A 22,506-nucleotide genomic window follows, 5' to 3' on the forward strand; every position below is an offset into this window, starting at 1 on the left:
GAGCAAGACCTGTTGACGGGGGGATGGGTGGGTGGACTTGGGGCAGGTCTAGGGAGGGGGCAGGGTCCCATTGCAGCTGGAAGCCCACAAAAGCATCAGGCAGAGGTGGGTCATACTTGTTAAGATGGATGGCGGGGGTGGGAATGGCAGGGGTCCAGGTGGGTGACTGGGTGCTGTCCAAAGGCTGTTGAAGTGACTCAGGTGGAAAGTGGCAGGGCTTCAAGGTGACAAAATATCTTAATCCATTTGGGCTGCTATAACAAAGTCACCGTAGATGGAGGAGCTGAAACATTTATTTCTCCCAGGTCTGGAGGTTGGGAAGTCCAAGGTCAAAGTGTTGACAGATTCAGCGTCCAGTGACAACCTTCTTCCTGGTTCAGAGCTGGGGCCCCCTCGCTGAGTCCTCACGTTGGGGGAAGGGTGAGTGATCTCTCTGGAGGCCCCTTTATAAGGGCACTAATAGCCTTCATGAGGACTGCACCCTCATGACCTAATCACATCCCACAGTCCCCCTCCTCCAAAGTGATGGCATATATTACAGCAGGGGTTAGGCTTCAACATGTGAATTCGAGTCGGGGGTAAGGGGCAGACCCAAACATTCAGTCTCCAGCACAAGATGAGAGTTAAGCTATGGAAATGGGAATGGCCGACAGAGGGAACCTGATCACTTTGGGAACATCTCTTGCTTCTGTGATTGTGACACTGCTGTGATGGAGCCTGCCCATCGTCCTTGCAGAGGGAGCCACTCCCTGCCCCAGCCCCCTGTCAGATGCCTGCACCTGCCTGGGCATCAAGTCCATTCTAGCCCCTCACCCAGCAGTGCAGGGCAAGCGTGGTTATGCTGGGCCTGGGGACAGGGCAGAGGGCAGAAAGAAAGAGCAAACAGCTCCCCACCAGCCTGGGTGCAGACAGAAATGACAAAAATGTCCACCAATCAGGGGCAGAGGTTCAAGTCCAGGCAGAGAGGAACAGGCAGGGGTGGAGCGTGGACTGCAGACAGAGGAGGCACAAGCCACGTGTGCAAAAGACTCCCTCCTCCACCAAACTTTTAGTCTGATCCTCATCCACCTTGGGGCTCCCGTGTCTGTCTCTGCGTTGCCCAGTTTTAGCAGAAATCCTGTCAAGTCGGTTTCGCCGGAATCCTCACCCTGGGTATCAGATCACCGTCATATCTGATCAGAGTCCTCACCCCCACCATTCCCTAGGTGATGTCTGAACACCCTGGCCTGCCTTCAGCAAGAATCCTGTCAGGTCTGTTTAACCAGAACTCCCCCCACCCCGCCCCTGATGTTCCTTTCCTCTTAGTAATTTTCCATCCAGCAGCTTCCTGCTACCTTGCACCTTGGCTGTGAATCTCCGCTTGTCCTTGCGGTGTTCAGGATTGAGTCCGCTTCCGTTCTGAGCCCGCTTTTCTCCTATTGCCTTAGGTCTTGCGTACAGTTTCTTTTTACTGCTTTGATCACTGTCCGGCTCTGGTTCTCTCTGACGGTGGCACTACTGTCCTCTCCCTCCAGCAGGGGTGTGTGGAGGCTGGGCGGAGACATTGGTCAGCACTCCTCAGTGTCAGATGCTTTGCCAGCCCACAGCATGAGAACCCAGAAGGAATCCAGGGGGGCGTCCTGCAGGAGGTGTCAGCTAAGCAAGGCCTAGGAGCCTAGTGTGAGTGAGCTCTGCCCAGCTGCAGAACCAGCCCCTGAAGGCAGTGTGCACCTGGGGATGAGTCTGTGCAGAGGTGGGGCCGACTCAAAGCCCATATGCTCAGACAGAGCCATCCTGGATTTCACGAATTCCAAACGCACCCAAATGTCTCGTAACTCCCACAAGCCCGTGTCCCTGCTGGTGAACCACAGGAAGGCTGACACCCAGAATGAACTCCATGACAGGCACTGGATGGCTGACAGCCTCCTCAACACCAGCATGCCCCGTGGAGGGCAAGGCAAGAACTAGGCAGATGATACCCCCACTCCCGCCGTGAACTCTATTTAATGCATGCATTTTCATATGCATCCCCCAAGCTGTTTACAGACATCCAAGAGTGGAAATTTTATTAAAGCAAAAGTATAAGATTTGTTTATTGGAAACAATTTGATTTCTTAAATCTAATTTTGATGTGTTTAAAAGTTACTCCTTGGGGATTCCCTGGTGGTCCAGTGGTTAGGGGGCTTCCCCGGTGGGTGGTTCAGTGGTAAAGAAATCTGCCTGCGTTGCAGGAGATCTGGGTTCGATCCTTGGGTCGGGAAGATACCCTGGAGAAAGGAATGGCAACCCACTCCAGTATTCTTGCCTGGAGAATCCCATAGACAGAGGAGTATGGTTGGGCTACAGTGAATGGGGTCGCAAAGACTTGAACATGACTGAGCGACTAAGCATACACACACACCAGTGGTGAGGACCCTAGGCTTCCAACGCGGGGGGCATGGGTTCAATCCCTGGTTGGGGAACTAAGATCTCTGTATACCACACAGTGCAGTCAAACATATAAACTAAATTAAGTTACTTCTTTTCCAGGAGAATTTGAATGGTACTGCCAAAACCGAAGGGGGAAATCAGGGGTGGGCTCCACGTGGACTTACTGAGCCTTAGATCTTCGGAACGTCCAAGTCTAGGAGACTAATGAGTCCTCAGGTTCAGAGTTTTGGGTAGATACCTGCGTGGTGGTTGATATCACCGCCTTGGATAGAGTCACCTGGAACCCTACCAAACTCAACCTACAAGGGAGAATCCTAAGGGCATCACTATGCCCTTCTACCATCTGGGGGCCTCACAAAGTCCTCATTTCTACAATGTCTAAACTTTTAAACCTTGGGATAGTAGAAAGCCTCATCTCATAGAAAATCCAACCAGAGGAAAGAGTATGTGTTGGTTTCTTGCTTTAGATGCAACACATATATTCCAAGTGTCTACTGTATGTTAGGTTTGTTTGCATGTATTATTTTACCTGTTTGACATACAACAACCAGGAACAATGGATACTCTTGCTTCCTTGTTACTGGCAAGTGAAGCTGTCACATAGTAACTGGCAGCCAGAATTCCAATTCCCAAGTCCTCACAAGAGGACCATCGCTAGTTTCTAAAAGATGCCAAGCTGACTCAAAGGAAGCAAAGACGGCACTAAGGGTTGAACTCTTTTCTGTTTTATAGATTTGACTTTAAAACCCTGGAGAGTCTTCGTTTTACCAGAGACTTCTGGGCTTAGCCAGCCAGTCCCTGATATGGCATAAGTACAGCCCAGGGTCAGTCCAGAGATATTTACCTGATAAGAAAGAAAAATGACAGCCCTCCCTACTGCCATTAATGTGACTAACACATCCCAAAGAGACAGAAAGGACTTCATACTTAGCTCCTCTGTCTCACACAAGTGCCCAAAGTAGGTAAAACCTTGAGCCCTTTCCCAGCCCCCTCATAGAAACAATCTTCTCCCTACCTTTTTCAAACCCTTGCAGATGTGATCATTATATGAAAAGTTGAGACTAATTATACTCTCAGTAATTTGGGGGGTGGTTAATTTTTCCCACTGTATTTTTTTTTCACTTGATGAGCCAGGCTTGTAAGGTCTGAACTCCGTTACAAAATTCCCCAAGTCAAACTCCTTAATGTTTTTGTCTTTAATTTTCCCTTGATATCTCTCAACACACATGAATTAGTCACATCTAACTGGTGGCTGCCAGCACAGAACAGACAAGGTGTGATATAAATCCAGAAAAGCAGAGCTCCCCCGTGACTGAGGGTTAGGGCTCAGGACAGAACCTGGTAAAGGCTGACTCAGGACAAAGAACCACTCGATTTGGTGGCTGAAAATGCCAGGAGGAGATGGGGTGGAGCCCTCGCCAGGGCCAAGGCTCTGAGGGAACCTGCCTCCCCGCTACAAAGCCGTGGCCCTGGAGTGGGCTATCTCCACTGGGAACAGTGACACATTTTAAAATTTGTTCCAAGGTACCATACATGTGGTATTGGTCCTGCATACACCTGCGTCACCTCTGGAAGTTTGTCACCAAGTCAGAAGGAGGAGGTAAGGACTGCAAGGCAAATTTCCTGGGGCTCCTTCTCAGGCCCAAGAGGACACAGAAGCATGTCTTTTTATTTCATTTATTTTTGGCTGTGCTGAGTCTTTGTTGCTGCACAGGCTTTTCTCTAGTTGTGCTGAGTGGGGGCTACTCCAGCTGCAGTGCTTGGGCTTCTCATGCGGCGGCTCCTCTTGTTGGGGAGCAAGGGCTCTAGGGTCCTCGAGCCTCAGTAGTTGTGGCTCCCAGGCTCTGGATCACAGGTTCAATAACTGTGGCGCATGTAATTAGTAGATCTGCAGCATATTGGATCTTCCCGACCCAGGGATCAAACCCGTATCCCTGCATTGGTAGGCGGATTCTTTACCACTGAGACACCAGGGAAGCCCCAGAAGCATGTCTTAATCTCCAGCCTAAAATGCCACCCACTCCCAGCCCCTCACCTTCTAGATCCACTCCTGAGTGTACTTCCCTGGTTCCTGCCGGGAGGTATTAGCCAGGACTTGCAGCTCCTTTGGCAAATAACCCCTCCCCACTCTTGGCAGAGCCAGCACTGCCCCAGCCAAGCCATGCTGGGCCTAGGACCTCATTACAGGAGGGCAAGTAGTGTCTTGAAAAACATCTGCCTCAACCGTCTCTGGACAAGGTAAGAGGCACAGCTGATGCTTTTAAACTACAGTTTCTTTCTTTGCTGCAGCAGGCCTTTGTTGCAGCATCATGCAGGATCTTTCATGGCAGCTTCCAGACTCTCTAGTTGTGGCACACAGGCTTCAGGAATTGCAGCATGCAGGCTTAATTGCTCCATGGCATCAGTTCAGTTCAGTTCAATTCACTCGCTCAGTCATATCCAACTCTTTGCAACCCCATGAATCACAGCACGCCAGGCCTCCCTGTCCATTACCAACTCCCGGAGTTCACTCAAACTCATGTCCATCGAGTCGGTGATGCCATCCAGCCATCTCACTCTCTGTTGTCCCCTTCTCCTCCCGCCCCCAATCCCTCCCAGCATCAGAGTCTTTTCCAGTGAGTCAACTTGTCGCATGAGGTGGCCAAAGTATTGGAGTTTTAGCTTTAGCATCAGTCCTTCCAATGAACACCCAGGATTGATCTCCTTTAGAATGGACTGGTTGGATCTCCTTGCAGTACAAGGGACTCTCAAGAGTCTTCTCCAGCACCACAGTTCAAAAGCATCAATTCTTCGGTGATCAGCTTTCTTCACAGTCCAACTCTCACATCCATACATGACCACGGGAAAAACCATAGCCTTGACTAGATGGACCTTTGTTGGCAAAGTAATGTCTCTGCTTTATAATATGCTATCTAGGTTGGTCATAACTTTCCTTCCAAGGAGTAAGCGTCTTTTAATTTCATGGCTGCAATCAGCATCTGCAGTGATTGTGGAGCCCAAAAATTAAAGTCTGACACTGTTTCCACTGTTTCCCCATCTATTTCCCATGAAGTGATGGGACCAGATGCCATGATCTTTGTTTTCTGAATGTTGAGCTTCAAGCCAACCTTTTCACTCTCCTCTTTCACTTTCATCAAGAGGCCTTTTAGTTCCTCTTCACTTTCTGCCATAAGGGTGGTGTCATCTGCATATCTGAGGTTATTGATATTTCTCCCGGCAATCTTGATTCCAGCTTGTGCTTCTTCCAGCCCAGCGTTCCTCATAGGGGATCTTAAATTACCTGACCAGGGATCAAACCTGCATACCCCGCATTGCCAGGTGGATTCTTAACCACTGGACCACCAGGCAAGTCCCCACAGCTGGTGTTTTTAGCCAGGGAAATCGGGCCACTTTCACAGGCCCATAGAGTTGGGGGGATTGTGTGCTCAGGGACATCCCCAATCCTATCCAGAAGTTTCATTCCTCTTGCCTCAGGCCCCATTCCTGGTCTTTGGTAGTCGGTCCTCAGCAGGAGGAACTGAGTTTCTTTGCGGCACGGAGGCCTCCTGATTGTCCCTCTGGGCTTTCAGCTGATTACTGTGATCCTGAGCCCCTCTTTCACCTGCATCATGGCTTCAGTGGTGCTCAGCAAAACCAACCAATCCCACAGCCCCTAGAATAACCATTCTCTCGCAACTCCCAAGTCCTCAGGATGCCACATGAGCTGGGCAGCCCCTCTCACCTGGTATCCTGGCCTGTCCTGTGATAGCAGCCGGGAGTCACGACAGGGAGAGCCTGTTGCTGTGATGGGAGAGTGGTCCAAGCCCACGGTCCCCACCTTGGACTCCACTTCCTAAGACCACTGTCAGCACCATCAGTCTTAGGTGGGCTCCTGACAAGCAGACCCTGACACAAGGACTTAGGCGTGAGTGACTTATTAAGGCCCTGCTCCCAGCGGGTGTCTGAGTAAAGGAAACAAGACTGGCAAGGAAGGGAAGCAGAGTAAGGGTGAGCCTCAAGGCAAACGCTGCAGAGAGGCTCAGATGGGATCCCACAGACATGATCCGTGCCTCCAAGCGGTGCTGGCTGGAAGAGGAGGAGCTTGGCTTACAGCGTCCTCCCACACCTGTCTCTCATCCATCTCTCTGCACACGTGGGTCAAGAGCTTTCAGCAGCCCCCAGGGTCACCCAGCAACGAAGAGCTGAGGGCGGGACGGCTGAAAGAAAAGCTGGATGACAAGGGGAGACAAAGATGGTAAAAAGGCATCTGAGAGCATTTGACTGTTGAGTCTTAGAGCCAGGGACTCTCAGGGCTGGGAGGGGCCTCAGTCCCCTCGACACCCTTCCAGGTGACCCAGCACACTCGCTACTGTCACAGCAGTCCCCGCATCTCAAGCTTCAAAACTTGTCCAGAGAAGACGCCCAAAACCGGCTTCCTCCAGCATCCACTTTCTGGTCCCCGTCCCTCCCAGGAGAGTTTTACTGAATAAGCCCATCCCTGGCCAAGAATCTCAGGCTAGAAGGAAGGGTCTGGGGTGCGGAGCTGTGCATGGGTCTGAATACGAAGTTGTCTGCTTCTAGAGCAACGGGCAAAATGTGACAGAGAAATGAAGCCCTGTAAAATCCAGAGGTGAAAGCGCAAAGACAGGACAAGGTGTTTCCTCATTTTTGTTTATTTTCCCACTTACCAACATGTTGGTAAAACGGAGCAGGCTGTGTCAGTAAAGGAGAAGCAGGGAAGGGAGTCAGGCAGCGTCTAAGGAGCCACGTGTGGGAGTCAGGAGCAGGAAGGGCCAGAAGGACCAGAGGTATCAGGTGCCCCCACATCATCCTGCCCTCCCACAAGACATCGAGATCGCTGCTGCTCCGACTGACCCCCAGACGTTTACAAAGTCGCCATAAAGAGCATTTCTGTTGCCTCCTGTCCTTATCCCCAGCATTCTCCTTCTGACCCCCAGTGATGAGGCAGGGTCTACTCGGGCCGGACCTCTGCGCAGCCTGGCCTGGGAGAACCTGCCCCTGCATCTCAAGGTCCCAGCCCCCAAGCCGCAGTGGGTGCACTGGCTTCTGAGAAGGCAAGGCAGGCGGGGGCTACAGGGAGATCTTTGGGAGCGATGGAGGCATCACCCCTTAGGACCTTGGACAGCACTTACAGGATGCCCTCTGCTTCCGCCCCCCGGTTTCTACTCAAGACGATTTAAAGACCGACTGTGAGCCAGGGAATACCCCAGCGCCTGCCTCGGAGGCTTGTTTGGGTGTGGCCCTGGAGGGAAGGTTTCACCTTCACCCAGAGTGGACTTCCTGGCCTTTGCACATTGACCCAGTGGACGCTGGGACTCTGTGTTCATGAACACAAAATATTTACATCAGGATTTCATCCACCCTGATGAACTTTCATTCGCGGAAGTATTTTCAAGGCAAAAGCCGAAAAGGACAATTGAATGCCTTGATCAGTTTTCTACGTAGTGCAGATAAATTTCCTCTTCCCCCATGAAATAATTTTCACCAGGGCCCTTTTACATGTGTTATACCACATATGTCGGCTTCCCTGGTTAGTGTTGGAGCTCTGCCGAATGTCACCCACCGTCTCGACCTGCCGTTGGGAGTTTTCCCCCGTGGCTGTCAACTCCAGTCAAGTCCAATTTCCCCAGAGGAGAAACTGGCCAACTTCTCACCCATTGGTACCTGAAGACGACCCTGAACCATGTGCTGTGGGCAGTAATGTGCCACCTCCGTGCCGCTTTAGCCTCGTCGATTTCCTCCCGTGGAGTGCTGCCGAGGGTGGATCGGTCCGTCACTCAGCTGGCCCGGAAGAAGGATGCCAGCGATGTCCCAGCGATATTCCAGACGTTGCGGCACGTGGTCAAGACTTCCAAGCGCGCGCGGTGCTTCCCGGGTGCGGGGGAAGCGGCGCCCTCCCCGACCTTGGCGCCCGCGTCCCCAGCCCCGACCCCGGGTCAGGGCGCCTTGCCCGCCGCCGGCTCGGCGCGCGGGGTGCCCCCGGCGGCCGCGCGCGCGCCGCGGAGCAGGCCGAGGCCCCGGGAGCGGCCGGCGCCGTGCAGCTGGCGCTCGTGGCGGCGGATCTGCACCTTGTGGCGGAAGCGCTCGCCGCAGTCCTCGCAGGCGTAGGGCCGCTCGCCCGAGTGCGTGCGGCGGTGGCGCAGCAGGTTGGACGAGACGCTGAAGCGCTTGCCGCAGTCGCCGCAGGCGTAGGGCCGCTCGCCCGTGTGCGTGCGCTGGTGCTGCACGAGCGCCGAGCTCTCGCTGAAGCGCTTGGCGCAGTACGGGCAGGCGTAGGGCTTCTCGCCCGTGTGGATGCGCTGGTGCGTCACCAGGTTCGAGTGCTGCGAGAAGCTCTTGCCGCACTCGCCGCAGCGATGCGGCCGCTCGCCCGTGTGCGTGGCTTGGTGCCGCACCAGGTCCGTGCTGCGGCTGAAGCCCTTGCCGCACTCCCCGCAGATGGTCGGCCGGTCCCGGGCGCGCCGCCGCCGCCGCGCCGGCCGGGCCGGCGTCAGGGCCGCGCCGACCGGCGGGCCCGGGACGGCCACAATCGAGGGCGCCGACACGGCCGCCGGCAGCACCATCAGCTCCTGCAGCACCACGTAGCCCGGGGGCGCCACCACCACCGCGGCGGGCGCCCCCGCGGCGGCCGGCACCAGCTCCAGCTGCAGCTCGGGCGGCACGGGGGTCAGTTCCAGCTGCAGCTCAGGCGGGTGGACCCCAGGCTCCACCGGTGTCAGCTCCAGCTGCACCTCCGGGGGCTGCGCCAGCTGCTGCTCCAGCTGCTTCTCCAGCTGCTGCAACTGCTCCTGCAGTTGGAGCTGCAGCTGCCGCTGCTCCTGCTGCCGTTCCAGCTCCTGCCGCTGCCGCTCCAGCTCCTGATCGGACTCCATGTCCACCGGCATGAGCTCCAGCTCCACCTCCTCCTCCTCCTCTGGCCCCAGGGACCGGGGCTGCAGCTGCTGTTGCAACTGCAGCTGCTGTTGCAGCAACAACTCCAGCTGTTCTTGCTGCTGCTGCAGCATCTGCAACTGTTCCTGCTGCTTCTGCAGCTGCTGCTGCAACTGTAACTGCTCCTGATGTGGTTGTAACTGTTCCTGCTGTTGCTGCTGCTGCAACTCTTGCTGCTGCAACAGCTGTTGCTGCAACTGTTCTTGGTGCTGGAACTGTTCTTGCTGCTGCTGCAGCAGCTGCAACTGTTCTTGCTGTGGTTGCAATGACTCCTGCTGTGATTGTAGCTGCTCCTGCTGTGGTTGTAACGGCTCCTGCTGTTGTAGCTGCTGTGGCTGCTGCACTGCTTGCGGCAGCTGTGGCCATCCCTGCTGTAAGTCCTGTTGCAGCTCCTGCTGCAGCTGTGGCAGCTGCTGTTCTTGCAGTTGCCCCTCCTCTGATTGTTCCTGCCTCTGCAGCTGCTTCTGCTGCTCACACTGCACACACGGGGGCTTTTCCTGCAGTTCCTGCCGCTGGAACCGTTCCTGCCGCAGCCGTGACCGCCGTCGCACCTGCCTGTGCTGCTCCCGTGACTGTTTCTGCCGTGGCATCAGCCGCAGCCGCGGTTTCAGCGGCCCCTGTTGCGCAGACTGGGGTTCTTCCTGCAATTCTGGCTGCAGTTGGGGCAGTGGCTCTTGCCCATCTTGCTGCTGCTGCGACTCTGGCTGAGGTCCTGACCCTTGGTTCTGTGGCTGCTGCTCTAGCTGCTGTTTTAACTGTTGGGCTTGCAGCTTCTGCCGTCCTGACATGGTCTCCTCAGCAACTTCACTGGCCCGCTTGGGAGCTGACATTGCTGGCCGTGGTGGGCTGCTGCTCCTCTCCTGAGCATTTTCTCCCTCCTGACTCTCACTCCCACCGCTGCCACCTGGAGTGGGAATGGCAGGAAGCCAGGTGAGAAAGATCTGGAGTCAGCTCTCTGGTTTAGACTCCCATGATGTCCTTCCTTACCCTGCCCCATGCATGTATAGTCACTACAATACGCTCCTGAGCCCTCAGCAGGGACCCCCAAAACACGGGACCGTGTGACAATGGCAGCATGATAGAAAGGGAAATGCCCAGCGGTGTGGAGTTGGCTTAGAAATGTATCCAAGGGACAGCTAGCTGGACACATCACTCTGGACCCCAACCTCTCCTCGGGGCCTTTTTCCACACAGGCTCGATGCTTAGACCTCGGCAGTGACACCACCCTGGGTCCCTGGGCTCCCCAACACCACTCCCTGAAAAGTCCTTTGGGCCTAACCACCATCTGAGAGGAATCTGTGAACCTGCCATTCCCATGGCTAAGTCACAAGCCCATGCTGAACTCTGACCTCAGTCAGAGGTCACACTTGAAACAAATGAAACTCACCCTCTCTATATATAATAAAGAATTTCTGTCAGGCTGCCTGGAAGTGTTTCCACGGCAGTTTCTAAAAATCACCAAAGTCAGAGAACACAAGGTTTCCAGGTGGGAGGTGCCCAGTAATTCTACCAGGTAGCAACTGGCTAACCTCCTGCAGGTTCAGGGCCCTCCTGGTCTGGAACGTACCTTTGTCATCCCCACACTGCCAGCTTAATGAGTGAAGCAGGAAGGGCCCCGGCATCACCCCTAGTAGGTGCTTGAAAAATCCCTCTCCCTGTGGGTTAGGAATTAGTTTGAAAATTAGCAAGCAGTTTGGAAATATTAATACCAAGGATACAACTAGCTCCATTTGAAATAGTCTTTAGACTGAAAGTGGTCTGCTTGTTTGTTTTCTGGCTGCACCACTCAGCATGTAGGATCTTAGTTCCCCAACCAGGAGTGGAACCCGAGTCCCCTGCATTAGAAATGCGGAGTCTCAACCGCTAGACCTCAGGGAAGTCCGAGGCTGGAAGTGCTTTAGACTGTTAATTCTCGGATGGAAAGGAACAACTCACAACCCCAAGTTTACATGGCAACTGGCCAGTTACTTAACCCCTGGGAACCTGAGGTTCCCCATCTGCTTAAAGGAGCTAAACCCCTTTTGGGGAAATTGTGGAAAATTAGAGGGGATAAACGCACAGCCCCAGCACGGTGCGCAACGGACAGTAAGCTCCGCTATACAGGACTCACCTCGCTGCTACATGCCACAAAATCCACACACAGTTTCTCGCTCTGAGCACACTGTGCTCTCAGAAAGCCCAAAGAGGCCTTCTCCGTTCCCAAGTCTGATTCAACATCTGTTTTTCCCTGAGCATCATATTTTCAACTTTGGAATGGGAAGTAGAGGTTTGGTTGACCCCATTTTGCTTTCTGGCTGATTTTCCAGGAATATACTGATTTCATAAAATCAAGGGATATCTACATGTAAATAATTCCCTCTTAGAAAATCTATTCCCAAGACCCTTCACTTAGGCTAATGGATCAGTGAGTGCATTTTCCTTACACACTCACACCAAGTGGGAATATGTGGGAAGTGAGGGAAGACAGACCATCACAGACAACCTGTTGTCCTGGCAAATCCAAGTTCACATGGGCACTCCCTTCTCCTACCACGTCTGGGGGCAGCTGGGACTCATCACCCCTCTGGGTAGGTCCTCTCATTTCTAGGACAGTGCTTGGCCAAACGACCACTCCCTGCTTCTCATGGCATTTGCACGCTGTTAACAACGATATTCTGGTAAATGTATACCCAAGTGTCATCTGATGTGTTTGCTCTCGCGAGATTTTTGTCAGTTGAGTATTTAAGCCAACAGTCCTGGGAATTCCCTGGTGGTGATTAGGACTCTGAGCTCTTACTGTAGAGGGTGTGGGTTCAATCCCTGGTCGGGGAACTCCTATCTCACAAGCCACATGGGGAAGCTGGTGGTGGGGGTGGGGGGATGGGTATGTGTGGTGGAAGGTCAAGGGTCCTAGTTGAGCCCACACATTCCCATCCAACGCCTCCAGTTCTTTTGGTCCTTCTCATGATCTGTTCAACCCCGCCCAGCCCCTCACTCAGTGCTCTCAAAGCACAGAGTGGGGAGGTGGCTCCCGTGAGCACGACTGCCTTGGAAGATTTGCCAAGAGTAGGGGGCGGGGCAGGTCTTGGAACGTTCTGCGAGGCCACATTTGCCTCTGGGAAAAAGGAGAGAAAGATGGATGGAAGCAGGCAGAAGTCAAGGAAAAGCAGACAAACCAGAGGCCAGAGAAAAGAAAAGCCACATGACCAGGTGTGACAAGGGTGCCCCTCAGCCCCTGAATTCAATCTGGGACCTTGAGTCCAGAATCAGGGATGAGAGAGGGAGGAAACAGGTTGTGTGAGCCCTGGGGAACCGGAGGCGGTTCCCAGTCAGCACGCATCCAGGTGGGGGACGGGAGCTAAGTGTGCGCACCGCCAGGCAGCCCTCACCAGCAACACCGCAGCCCGACGGAGGCCTCAGAAAACCCCGAGGTGACCCTGCTGACGTGAGGGGTTGCAGCCTGCCCGCCACACCCCAGACAGCAGGCTGCTTGCCAACCTTCAGAGCTCCCTCTCAGCAGGCCTGGGGCTTGGTCAAAGGATCCTTGCCAGGGACCTGAGGACCATCTCCTGGTTCAGGAGGTCAGAGGTGCCCCCCGCTTAGCCCCTTACCTGAGGGGGTGTCGAGTCCCAGGCCCCCATCTTTAAGACGGCGAGGCTTCCGCACGGAGGTCTTGGTTGCCCGCCTCACCTTCATCCTGGCGGTCAGACCGAGATCCTGGGGAGCTGGCTGTGCTGAGGGGAAGGAAGGAAGCCGTTCAGACCGGCGGGGAGCCCTGGGCCAGGGGCCCTGATGCCTTGCTGCCCGCAGGTTGGCAGCTCACCCCCGCCGGAAAGGAGGACGGTGTGGTCCACGGCCGGGAAAGGGATGAGCAAGGGTGGCTGGAGGCCCTGCTCCCAGGACCGGATCCCATGCACAGGGAGTCCTGACTCTCCTGACTTCGTGCAGGGCCCACGTTCAGCCTCCTGCCTGGGGCAGCCCTTGCAGCTGCTCATCACCGATGATGAGAGATGATGGCTAGGTGCACTCCCAGAAAGGACGTTTGGGGAAGTTTACAGGAAAAAAGGCTTGTTTGTTCATCTCCATCTCACACTCCCCTGGACCCCTCAAAGCACGGACAAGTCTATCCAATTCCCTGGTCTCTTGCCTCCCAAGCTGCTCTGGGAATTCGCCCAGTCTTCCCAGGTCACCAGCAGACCGCCAGTTCCGGGCCATGTGAGTCCGTCCAGGTGCCACCTCAGTTCCCAGGAAGCCAGGTTCCTGGAGCACTACAAGCCCCGCAACAGGAGGGCCGCTGGACTGGCCCTGTGCCCCAGCGATCCTGAGGTCCGCAGGGCTCCCCGCCTCTCTCCAGCGTCCCCCCGAGGGACCCCTGTGGCGGTACCCTCCAGGATGGCTCCAGGTCCCTCTAGCTTCGAAGAATCCAGCCCAACCCTCTTAAGAAAAGCGTCCCTGATTCACCCTGCTGACCTACACGCCTGGGCCTCACCTGGCACAAGCATCGCCTGCTCTGCGGGCAGCCTGGGCGCTAGGGGAGGTGTGGTCAGCAGAGAATGGAAGGTGAAGGCCAGAGGGTTCAGCCAGCTCCTTCGCCAGGCGCCCTCATCCAGAAAGAGCCGGGGAGGCGCTGGGCCACCCGGGGGGCCTTTCTGGTCACTCGGGCGGGAGGGTCTGTCGCTGTCAGGGTTGCCGAGGTCGCCCTGGGCCAACAGAAGGTGGGCAGAGCGGAGTTCAAGAGCAGAAGTTGGTGTGGGCCCCCCGGGGCAGGGGACGGTGGCGGGAGACAGAACCCCGAACCAGTGCGGGGCTCAGGGCGGGACCATCGCGGGCGCCGAGGGCGGACCGGGGGCGGACCTGTGGGCGGTGGACCGGTGTCGTTCCAGCCCGGGGCAGCGCGGAGCCGGCCGGGGATCTGCCCGCGGCCACAGGTGCCGGGAGCCGGCGGGCGGACGGCCTGGGCCGGGCCGGGCCGCGCGGAAGGCGTGCGGGGGCCGGGCGCCGCGGCCGGGCTGGGGTCCCCGTGCGCTCGCCCGCCCGCCAGAGCGTGCGACCGGCCGCCCGAGCGTCCGAGCCGGCAGCGGCCGGGCCGGGGGCGGCGGCGGGGGCGGCGGGGGCCGGCACAGGAAGTCCCCCCGGCATCCGCATCCTGTCCCCCGCGCCCCGGCCCCCGCCGCCGCCGCCGCTCTAGGCCGCCGCGAGCTCGGTGGGCTTAACCCTTCCCGGCCCGGCCACTCACCCCGCGCGGGGGGCGCGAGCCGGGGGCGCCCGGGGCCGGGAGCAGCGCGCCCCGCAGCATCCCCGGGTGTGCGCGCCCGCGCGCCCGGGTTGGCGACTGTGGCCGCGCGAGTGCGGGGGAGGCTCCCAGCCGGGCTCGGCAGCCCGCTGAAGGGCAGGCACACCCCGGGACGACCGGGGTTCAAGTCGCACTCAGTTAGGTGACGCTCGGTCCACGAAGCCCCATCCCGGGCTGCTGCGCACACCCTAGAAAGGCCTCTCCTTCGTCCCCCTGGACCCATGTCCTGGATCCTGGAGTGGCGGGGGACGGGCCTGGGGGCGCGGGGAGTTGTGCCCGGCAGTCAGGTGGGCGTGAACCCCAAAGGACCAGATAGGGCCGTAGGGGCCACGCTGGCCAACCGGAGCGCTAAGCTTGGCTCTCTCTGCGCCCCTGCGCGATGCGCACCGCCCGGAGGCCAGGCCCCCTCGCCGCTCCCACCCTCCGCCCTCCCCAGCCCCCTCCTCAGCCACTCAGGGCAGCGGGCCTCCCTGGTTGTGCCCAGCCGGTTCCTGCGGGTCAGGAGGGGTCCCTCTGTCTCCATATCCCGCCCCTTTGCTCCTCTGTTCTCTCTCATCTGGGGATGGGCTGACGCTGAAATCAGGATGCTCCAGTTCTCCGAAAACCCAAAGCACTGGCTGCAGAGAGCTGCTCCTGTGGGGAGCACGGTGGTGCCACACTGGAGGGGGGACAGGGGTCCTCCTGTGGTCACAGCCCCCTCCCCCTTTACTGTCTCCACGCTCACATAGCTGACACACCTGTGGCCCCCTTGTTCCGATTTTGGATTCTTCCAGGCCCTTTGGGAGTGGAGATTGGGGCTTTCCCTCTCCCCCTTGCCTGAACCACCTGCACTCTGTCTGGCAGCTTCATCCCAGACGAGGTGCTCCGGAGGGCAGGGACCGCATCTGCCTCTGTAGAGAAACAAGCGCAGCGAGAGCCCATCTTTGGAGGCGGAAAAATCTGGGTCCCCAAGGGGGGCTCTTCCAGCCGTGTTGTTATGCTATGCTAAGTCGCTTCAGTCGTGTCCGACTCTGTGCGACCCCATAGATGGAAGCCCACCAGGCTCCCCCGTCCCTGGGATTCTCCAGGCAAGAACACTGGAGTGGGTTGCCATTTCCTTCTCCAATGCATGAAAGTGAAAAGTGAAAGTGAAGGCGCTCAGTCGTGTCCGACTCTTAGCGACCCCATGGACTGCAGCCCACCAGACTCCTCTGCCCATGGGATTTTCCAGGCAAGAGTACTGGAGTGGGGTGCCATTGTCTTCTCCGTCCAGCCGTGTTAGGAGGCGAATTATGGCCTTCCATCTGGGCAGTGGGACTGCAACCCACTAGCCGGGTGTCTGGGGATGAATGAACTGGCTCCCTCCTGCCCGGGGCAGGCGTGCCTCTTCCCCTGCCTGGGGGAGTAGAGAGCGGAGCTGTTTCTGCCTCCTCCTGCCTCCCGGGAGACCTCATGCCCAGAGGATCCACTCCCCCCCCGACCCAAATTTTTAACCTCCCTCCTCTGCTGGCTTCTTTCCGACATCACTTGCTCATTCCCACGGCTCTCATCTTAAAAACATGCACCCCCACCCCCACCTCGCTCTCCTGCCCTTGGTGCCAAACTTGCTGGAAAGATGCCCCATGATAGTTCTGTCCATACCCCATCGGCCTGGCCCTCCTTCCCCCTCTGCAGCCTGGCCTCTGCCTCGTCACTCCACCCAGACAGCTCTGCCTGATGTCACCAGGGACCTCCACTGAATCTCTCAGCTCATTCCACCTCTAGGCAGCTTTCCTGGGAGAGCACTCTTGGTTCCCCCTTCTTCCCCACCTGCTTCCTTTGCAGGCTCTCTTCCTTCACCAGGCTCATTGTTCACCTTTACGTCGTGCAAACCTGCAATCAGGTGTCTTCCCGGGTCAGCTCTCCCCGAGAGTGTTTCTCTGGTCCACACCTGAGCACTGGCTTGACCAAAGCCTCCACCCTCTCTTTTGCTTTCTTCCTCTTCTTCCCTTTCCGTTCCGTTCCGTCGCTCAGTCGTGTCCGACTCTATGCGACCCCGTGGACTGTAGCCTACCAGGCTTCTCCGTCCATGGGATTCTCCAGGCAAGAATACTGGAGTGGGTTACCGTTTCCTTCTTCCCTTTAATCTTTTTTTAATTTTCTTTTTTTTTTTTTTTTTGCTGCACCATGCAGCAACATGCAGGATCCTTGCTCCCCGATCAAGGATTGAACCCAGGCCCCCTGAAGTTAGAAGCATGGAGTCCTAACCACTGGACTGCCAGGTCTTTCTTTTTTTTGAAATCAAGGTAACACGTATACCAAGTTGAGTAAGTCAAATAGTTGTAAAAAATCTGCAGCAACAAGAAAAGTTTCTCCTCACTTGTGAGTCCACTCCCACTTCCTCAGATCTCTCTTGCCATATTTCTAAATAATGTGCTTCTAATGCTCTCACTTGCTTTTTCCAGTTTAGATCATATCTATTGACATCCCAGTCTGGAAGGAGGAGACTAAAACTGTTTAAACCACACAGAGACACGCATACTTTCCCTCCCAGCCTCCTGTTGTCTGATCATTTGTCTGGTCTTTATCCTGTTTTCTGGGTGAGAGCTTCAAACTCTGGTGGCTCAGACGGTAAAGAATCCGCCTGCAATGCTGGAGAACCAGGTTCGATCCCTGGGTCAAGAAGATCTCCTGAATAGGGAATGGCTGCCCACTCCAGTATTCTTGCCTGGGAAATCCCATGAACAGAGGAGTCTGGCGTGCTGCAGTCTATGGGGTCACAAAGAGTCTGACGCCACTGAACACACAGACACGCACTCAGACAGTCATCAGTATAAGTGCTTTCCTGAATTCTGTGAGTTGATCTAACGCATTAACGAACCCGAGTGGGTCACAGGAATCCTGATTTTGTAGCCAGCTGGTCAGAAGTGCAGGTGGCCTGGGAACCTATCCATGAGGCCAGCATATGAGGTCAGGGCAGTGTGCGCTGGACTTAGTTGCAGCATGCAGGATCTAGTTCCCTGATCAGGGATGGAACCTGGGCCCCCTGCACTGGGAGCAGAGTCAACTGCTGGACCACTGGGGAAGTCACTGCCCCCTTCAATGCTTTTTGGCTTCGGGTATCGCTACTGTGGATGTGCAGGGCCATCCTGATACCCAGTCTGCACGTGACTGATGTATCTTCTCTCTGTGCTGTGTGCTCAGTCACTTGGTTGTGTCTGACCCTTTGTGACTGCATAGACTTTAGACTGCCAGGCTCCTCTGTCTGTGGGATTTTCCTGGCAAGAATACTGGAGTGGGTTGCCATAGCTTCCTCCAGTTTTTCTCTCTGGAAGCTTGTAAATATTAAAAAAAAAACAAAACTGTATTCTGAAATTCCCTCGTGGACACTCAGGCAACCACTTCAATCTGGAGACTCATATTTATCTGTTCCGAGAAGTGAATTTGAGTAATTTCTTTGATCACGTTCCCCTTCGTCTTCTTTTCTCCTTTTCTGGAATTTTGATCTTTTCAGATATTGGCCCCTCTGTTCCCCTCCTCTCAAGTCATTTGAACTTCTCTTCCATTTTTCATCTCTTAACCTCTCCGTACACTTTCTGGAGGCTTTTCCCTCCGTTTTCTTCTAAGCTTCCTGTTGAACGCTTTTATCTCTGGTATCCTGTCTTCCGTTTCCCAGAGCTTTCTTATTCTCAAATGGTTGCTTCTCTTGCACGTGCTGTTCTTATTTCACGATTCCAGTGCTTGCTCTCATCTCTCTGAGGACAGTGAAGTTTGCTCCTGCTCCCTCTGTCATCTTTGTTTGCCCCAGTTTTTTCATTTTTTTCTAACGTGTCTATTTCATTTCTTCTGTTGGAGGTTTTCCTAGGATGCTGGCTGACCCTGGACTGTTTGGTCATGTGTGTGGTCATTCAATCCCCCTTGCTTTCAAGATGAACTCTCCCTGCCTTTGATTTACTGGCCCCAGATTTATGTTAGTTCTGGCTCAGATTTTAGAGTTGGGTCTCATTAGGGTTCATTGGTTCATGGGTTCACCTTCAGGCAACCACCATGGGGGCAGCAGGGCTCAGCTGGGCCAGGCCTGGGTCAAGGATGGATCCAGAGCCTCAGGGGTGAAGTCAGGACGCTATCACCAGCAGGAAAGGGGGCCTGAATTGTGGATGGACTGAAAAAACAGATCCATCATAACTAGAACGTATTGGTACTTATTCACGATGTGTTTACACAGTCAAGATCCTAATATACACATTGACTTGCCACAACTTGCTCTTTTTTTTTCCACCTGACCTGGAACTGAACCTGAGCCCACAGCTGTGAAAGCACGGAGTGCTAACCATTCAAGGGACTTAGCACACACGCACACACAATCCACTCCGAAGGAGGAGCCCAGCTTCCCTGACAGGGCTGCCTGTCAAACATTTGCCCCCAAAGAGGTCCTTTATCAAGAAGGAGGCAGACGATTGATTGTGTTCAGTCGTTCAGTCACGTCTGACTCTTTGCTATCCCATGGACTGTAGCCCCCCAGGCTCTTCTACCCATGGAATTTTCCAGGCAAAAATACTGGAGTGGGTTGCCGTTTCCTACCCCAGGGGATCTTCCTGACCCAGGAATCGAAGCCTCGTCTCTTTCGTCTCCTGCACTGACAGGCAGATTCTTTTACCGTTAGCACCACCTGAGAAGCCCAGATGACTGGTGTTATCAGTCATGTCTGACTCTTTGTGACCCCATGGACTGTAACCCACCAGGCTCTTCTGTCCATGGGATTCTCCAGTAAAGAATACTGGAAAGCAATGGCTAATAATTCTGCCACATACGCTAGCTCCAGCTTCCCTGGGCTAGTGGTAAAGAATCTGCTTGCCAATGCAGGAAATGTGGGTTTGATCCCTGGGTCAGGAAGATCCCCTAGAGAAGGAAATGGCAACCCACTCCAGAATTCTTGCCTAGAAAACTCCATGGACAGAAGAACCTGGCAGGCTACGGTCCCTGGGGTCACAGTGAGTCAGACACGACTTATGAACAAAAACCAGACCAGATGCTTGCTTGCCACACATTTTTTTTTTTAACAGCTGACAACATAATGGGCAAAAATTACCTCACTGCTTTAATTTGCATTAACAAAATTAAATGGGATTGAACAGGATTTCATAAGTTGAAGGAGGCATATGCTCAGACACTTGGTCGTGTCCGACTCTTTGTGACCCCGTGGACTGTAGCCCGTCAGGTTCTTCTGCCCATGGGATTCTCCAGGCAAGAATACTGGAGTGGGATGCCATTTCCTCCTCCAGGGGATTGAACCCTAACCCAGGGATCGAACCCTGTGTTTGATCGTCTCTTATGTCTCCTGTATTGGGAGGCAAATTCTTTACTACTAGCACTACCTGGGAAGCCCTGAAGAAGGCATCAGTTCAGTTATAATTGGAATACTGTAATTTATCTGTTTTTTTTTTTTTTTTAACTTTTAGGCCATCCTGTGAGGCATGGAGGATCTTAGTTCCCTGACCAGGGATTGATCCTGTGCCCCATGCAGTGGAAGCCCAGAGTCTTAACCACTGGACTGCCGGGGAAGTCCCTAAAATACAGTATTTTAAAGAAACTGGAAAATGTCTGTGTGGTGATACAAGCAATTCAGTTAGAAATCAGTCTCACCTGCTTCAGTTTGCTTTGTTTCTTCCCTGACTTAATGAAGTTAATGATTTACACGGCCCCAAATCAAAGAAAACAAGGTACATTCAGCAGTTTCGGTTCACTCCTGCCACTTCACCCTGCCCCTCCCCCTTCCCCACAGCCAATATTATTACTGGTTTTTCCTTTATCGTTCCTTCATTTCAATTTACATGTTCCCCACCCCCTTCCTTTTGCAAAAGGAAGCGTGTGATACACACTTTTCTGGACCTTGCTTCTTTCATTTAACTTAATAAATCCTAGCAGCCACCCCCTAGGAGATGTTAAAAACAAAACTAAAGAAACAGTACCATAATACTCTTCCCTGTAGCTAAAAAATCATGTTAATAGACTTGTGGCAAGTTTTTCATCTTTTGCTGTTACACATCGTGCTGCAGTGAAAAGCCTTGCATGCGTATTTTTCCCTATTTTTGCCATTGGATCGAGAAGGAGGTTCCTGGGTCAAAAGGCGAACACGTATGTAATTTTGTTAAGTATCACCAGATTGCTTTCCAAAGTGGTTGTACCATTTTGCATTCAGCTCCACTGAACTCAGTAGCTATTATACTTTTCATTTTTCTAAAATTAATTAACTTGGCTATGCCGGGTCTTGTTACAGCTTTCGGATCTTCACTGTGGCCTGCAGGATCTTCTAGCTGCCATAGATGGGAACTGTTAGTGTGGCATGCGGGATCTAGTTCCCTGACCAGGGATTGAACCTGGGTCTCCTGCACTGGGAGTGTGGAGTCTGAAGTCCCTACTTTTCATTTCTAGAAGTTCTACCTTTCTTTTTTTCCCGTCTTCTAGGTAATTCACACTGTTGCTGCTGCTGCTAAGTCGCTTCAGTTGTGTCCGACTCTGTGTGACCCCATAGATGGCAGCCCACCAGGCTCCCCCGGCCCTGGGATTCTCCAGGCAAGAACACTGGAGTGGGTTGCCTTTTCCTTCTCCAATGCATGAAAGTGAAAAGTGAAAGTGAAGTCACTCAGTCGTGTCCAACTCTTAGCGACCCCATGGACTGCAGCCCACTAGGCTCCTCCGTCCATGGGATTTTCTAGGGAAGAGTACTGGAGTGGGGTGCCATTGCCTTCTCCGGTAATTCACAATTACATAGTAATTTCCCCATGTAGTTTCCCAGTTGTCTTCTATGCTATTAACCATGACTGTTTTAATCCAGCTCTTGACAACTGTGACACTGGAAGACCTTTTGAACCTGTTTCTGTCAGTTGCATCTGCTGGTCCCCACTCTTGGCGCCTTGTTCATTTCTCACTAGACATCAGTCGGTCTCCTTGGACAGTCATTGGTGGGTTGAGCCCAGGATGAGTGACTTTCCTCCAGAGAATGTGTGTTTGCTCCTCGCGGGCACCGGGGAGGACTGCAAGTCCAGGAACCCCTAAGGACTGAGGTCACGGCAGGCAGTGTCCTGGGGTAACCAGTGCTGTCAACCGGGGTGAGGACTTGCCCCCGCCCCTCACTTCTTAGGAACCAGACTTCCCTTTGGCTTTTCCCAGGCTCCGCTCAGCACAAGGGCAACCTTCCCATCTTCTGTTCTTCTTCAAGGTATATCCCAGGGGTTCCAGAAAAACGGAGAGTGGGTATCCTAGTAGATCCCCACTTTGAACCCTTCATCCTTGAGGCCCTCGGGGGCACAAGTGCCTTTGTGCACCTTACCTGCTTTCACTTACCATCTGACCTGGATGTCCTTTTTAAAAAAAAATACCCGTCTTTGGCTGTGCTGAGTCTTTGTAGCTGCACGCGGACTTTCACTCCTTGCGGTGAGTGGGGGCTACGCCCTAGTTTCAGCACGCAGGCTTCGCATTGCGCTGGCTTCTCTTGTGGAGCACGGGCTCTAGGTGCCAGGGCTTCGGCAGTTGCAGTGCCTGGACTCTGGAACACGGGCTTAATAGCTGTGACGCACGGGCTTAGTTGCTCCTCGGCAGGTGGGGTCCCCCTGGACCAGGGATCGAACCCGTGTCTCCTGCATTGGCAGGTGGATTCTCTACCACTGAGCCACCAGGGAAGCCCCTGAGCTGGATGTTCTTTTATAACCTGCTGGTTTGTCAGTAGGTCGTTGTATGTTATCCAGTGTTTTTAATTAAAGCAGAAGGGTTGGCTGAAAAATCTAACCCATCACTACCAGAAATAGAAGTTCTCAAATGCACTTCAAAAATGTACTTGTAATTAGACAAGTAACATGTGAATACACCATCCTTATAAAAACATACAGTGCGTGCAGTTATCGGCTGGTACGTATGCCAGACCCAGGCTTCTTTTACTT

General features: G+C 54.3%; 1 protein-coding gene across 6 annotated transcripts; it reads right to left on the reverse strand.

Moving 5' to 3' along the window:
• Positions 1–8,207: 8,207 nt before the first annotated feature.
• Positions 8,208–14,422, reverse strand: ZNF853 (zinc finger protein 853). 6 transcript variants are annotated; one of them, XM_088833006.1, is made up of 4 exons: positions 14,173–14,305; positions 13,808–14,018; positions 12,930–13,052; positions 8,208–10,243 (listed from the first exon to the last, which is right to left on the reverse strand). In XM_088833006.1, exons 2-4 carry the CDS (start codon positions 13,818–13,820, stop codon positions 8,346–8,348), a joined length of 2,034 nt encoding a protein of 677 aa, XP_088689132.1. In that variant the 5' UTR covers positions 13,821–14,018; positions 14,173–14,305; the 3' UTR covers positions 8,208–8,345. The 6 variants fall into 6 exon arrangements, with proteins under 6 accessions (XP_088689132.1, XP_055266321.2, XP_055266319.2 ...); XM_055410346.2 differs by lacking the exon at positions 13,808–14,018 and adding an exon at positions 10,907–10,994 and having other exon boundaries at positions 14,173–14,298; XM_055410344.2 differs by lacking the exon at positions 14,173–14,305 and adding an exon at positions 10,907–10,994 and having other exon boundaries at positions 12,930–13,047; positions 13,808–14,166.
• Between the last annotated feature and the right edge of the window lie 8,084 nt (positions 14,423–22,506).

Source organism: Moschus berezovskii, chromosome 27 (assembly GCF_049115385.1).
Source record: "Moschus berezovskii isolate FMDL1 chromosome 27, NW_MosBer_1.0, whole genome shotgun sequence".
In the NCBI taxonomy this organism is placed as follows: Eukaryota; Metazoa; Chordata; class Mammalia; order Artiodactyla; family Moschidae; genus Moschus; species Moschus berezovskii.

What these genes read in the sequence shown, in the direction of transcription:
- ZNF853 (XM_088833006.1), bottom strand. An exon ending in GGGACTCGACACCCCCTCAG is followed by an intron (nt 10,244 to 12,929) that starts GTAAGGGGCTAA and finishes TTCCCACTCCAG; the next exon opens with GTGGCAGCGGTGGGAGTGAG.